The 3,402-nt window shown below is 46.7% G+C and overlaps 1 protein-coding gene across 1 annotated transcript in view; it reads left to right on the plus strand.

The window, feature by feature from the left end:
* RBM10 (RNA binding motif protein 10) overlaps positions 1–3,402 on the plus strand; it is a 49,921-nt gene that overhangs the window by 21,152 nt on the left and 25,367 nt on the right. The window contains exon 2 of the mRNA XM_006753330.2: positions 786–927. Coding sequence (XP_006753393.1) covers positions 911–927 — 17 coding nt within the window. The 5' untranslated portion in view covers positions 786–910. The remainder of the gene's footprint in view (positions 1–785; positions 928–3,402) is intronic.

A 3,402-nucleotide genomic window follows, 5' to 3' on the forward strand; every position in this document is an offset into this window, starting at 1 on the left:
TTGACCACCAGGGGCAGACACTGCCAGCTTAGGGGAGTGGGTCTAAGCCAGCCATGGGCAAACTATGGCCCATGGGCCGGATCTGGCCCGTTTGAAATGAATAAAACTATTGAAAAAAAAGACCGTACCCTTTTATGTAATGAGGTTTACTTTGAATTTATATTAGTGCACACAAACACTCTATCCATGCTTTTGTTCCGGCCCTCCGGTCCAGTTTAAGAACCCGTTGTGGCCCTCGAGTCAAAAAGTTTGCCCACCCCTGCCCTAAGCCTTTCCTGGTCTACTGCTGTCTTGTAAGGGGCAGCCAGCATCTTGTTGGGAGGATGAAGTGGCACCCGGGGACCCATGGCAGGAGCCTGGTGGGCGCCTGGGACTGCTCCTGTGCAGTCTCGCATCCATGCCTCATGTGCCTCATCTCTAACAAGTCATTCAGCACCCAGAGCTCCCGTAGGCAGGTAGCTCCGGCCTTGAAGGTGTCTGCCAGTTTCAGATGTCAAAGCTCCGATCACAGAATGGGCGATACCACCAGGTCTCTCTCTCTGCAGGATGCTCCGTGTCTGCTGAAGGCCTTCTTGTTCTAGGGCAGTGAGCTCTAACCTCATGTTTGTGGGGAAAGGAAAGGAGCAGACCAAGTAGGGGCTGCCGTCCCGCTCTGGGCCACTGGAGTTGAGAAACAACGTGCCTGGACCAAGAGACAGCAGAGAGCCTTGACAACAAGGGTTTCTCAAGGAGGCCCTCTCTGCCCCCAACTGCTTTGACCCCTTTCTTCCTGCCTCTCTCCCCAGAGTCCCTGCAGGAGGCACCACCCAGGCTGGCAGATCATGGTGGCAGCAGCGGGGGTGGCTGGGAAGTGAAACGGAGCCAGCGGCTGAAGAGGGGCCCTAGCAGCCCCCGAAGGTCCTATCAGGACATGGAGTATGAAAGACGGTGAGTTACCTGCTTCCGCCTTGACCAAACAGCCTAGGCTCGTCCCGTGTGAAGAACTGATCCAGGAAGGTACCAGGAGGAGGCCCTCAGGCTGAGGAGACAATGTGAGCCAGGACCGGTGTGCTAGGCTCTGGGAGTGCCCCGGTGAATGAGACAGAAAAGATTGCAGCCTTCTCTCTATTACTCGGGGTCTCACAGCAGAGCCCACACCGTTTACAGGGGATTCCGAAACAGTTGGATGGGTGCCACGGTTGTGAGGGTAGTAGGAAGGGATCAAGAGAAAGGTGTTTCTAGTTTGGGGGACCCAGATAGGTGGTATATGGTGCCATTCGCCAAGGTCTGAACAGTCACTGTGGGAGGAGAGGCAGAGATGGGAAGTGGGTTGTAAATGCCTGTGGATTCTCGGCAGAGGTGTGAGCTGTAGCTTTGGGTTGAAGGGATGGATGAGAGTGGTGCTTTCAGTCAGGAATTTGCCAGGACAAGTATGGGGCAAGACAGGTCAGATGGTGGGGAGATTTCAGGGGCAGAGTGGGCTGAAGTTGGCATGATACTTGCCTTGGAATGGGGCACTCATGTAGTTATTTTTAAACTCTGGTAGAGCAAGAAACAGTTGGGACACTTGATAAAATACAGACTTCCCAGGCCATTCCCTCACCATCCTGCTGTACCACCCCAGTTTATTCTAATGAAGGTGCTCTATTCTTTACATATTAGGATTACGTAGGAAAGCAGACCTCTATTAAGAGTCAGTAGATTTATAAAAAATCAGGAAAAAAATAATTTTTAATGTCCTGCAAAGGGCTTCTCCTACCAACAGGCCCTTTTAAAAATGTAGAATTAGCCCTGGCCAGTTTGGCTCAGTGGATAGAGCGTTGCCCCGTGGACTGAAGGATTCTGGGTTTGATTCTGGTCAAGGGCATGGTGCTTGGTTGCAGGCTCAATCCCTGGCCTTGGTTGGGGTGCATGTGGGAGGCAGCCAATCGATGTGTCTCTTCCCCTCCCTTCCACTCTCTCTAAAAATCAATGGAAAAATATCTTCGGGTGAGGATTAACGAACAAAAAAAGTAGAATTATAATATTTTGTTTTCTGAAAAGTGAAGCCCAAATTGAGATGTGTTATTCAGCCTTGACCTTCTTTAAAAATGTCTTTTGAAAAGCATTTGATTTTGGATGGGATTCACTGAAGTGCTCTGTGGCCGTTTCTGAGTGCAAGTAGGTGACATAACTTGCCTGCTTCAGACTTTATTACCAAATAAAGCCACTGGCTTTCTTTTTTGGGCTTTTAAAGGACCTCAAGTGCAGAGGTTTGAGTTATTCATGCTTGTCTAGTTCACAGTAAGTTTCTATCGTAGGTCAGTACAAAGGCCTTCTCTTGCCTTATCTTTCCCTTTTTAGTCCCAATTCCCATAGCTGTAGGCAGCTTCTCTGTCGTGTTTGAAATGTATTCTTTGAAAATATCTAGTGTTGTTTAGAGTTGTCTGTTTTCACTTTCCACAAATAATACATTGTTATAGTCTTCATTTTCCCCCCTGAACTTTGTATAACTCAGCACTGCATTTTTTTAAAAGATCTGTCTGTATTGCCATGTGTATATTAGTGTTTTGCTTCTAATTGGTCCCAAAGACACCATAGGATATGCCTCCTGCATTTTGCTTAATGATTCCCCCAAGGATGGATACCTGCTCTTAATTTGAGGGTGCTAAAATTCATCATCACTTTTTTGTCTTACAATCTGTGCTTTCAGAATCTTCTGTGTTCCTACCTCTGGATTGCAACAATTGTTTTCACTGTATAGTTTTACCTTTCTCATTCAGGTCTTTAAATTCAGTTTTGAATATGGTATAAGGTAGATTCTGGTTTTATTTTCCTTCATATAGTGGGCAGTTTCCCTAGCACCATCTCCTAAATAGTAGTACCTCATCTCATTTCAAGTTACCTCATGTACATGGGTCTGTCCTGAGCAATCTAATTTGTTTCATTGATTTACTTGTTCTTTCTTGTGCTAGAACCTTACTGTCTTTATTATTATGGCTTTATAGACTGTCTTTTTAAAAAATATATATTTTATTGATTTTGTACAAAGAGGAAGGGAGAGGGATAGAGAGAAACATCGATGAGAGAGAAACATGGATCAGCTGCCTCCTGCACACCCCGCACTGGGGACCTGCCCGCAACCAAGGCACATGCCCTTGACCGGAATTGGACCTGGGACCCCTCAGTCCACAGGCCGATGCTCTATCCACTGAGCCAAACTGGTCAGGGCTAGAATGTCTTAATAGCTCCCACTTTTCTCTTATTTTTAAAAGTTGATTTAGCCAAGTCCCTCAAAAACATTCTAGAATTTTTTCTGAGGTTGCATTGAATTGATACATTAATTCAGGGAGTATTGTCAGTTTTGTTGCCTTTCTCTTCTCCTCCTCTCCCGCTTCCTTCCTGCTTCCTCTTCCCTCTCACCCCCTCCTCCCATATAACATT

Source organism: Myotis davidii, unplaced genomic scaffold (genome assembly GCF_000327345.1).
Source record: "Myotis davidii unplaced genomic scaffold, ASM32734v1 scaffold411, whole genome shotgun sequence".
Classification (NCBI taxonomy): Eukaryota; Metazoa; Chordata; class Mammalia; order Chiroptera; family Vespertilionidae; genus Myotis; species Myotis davidii.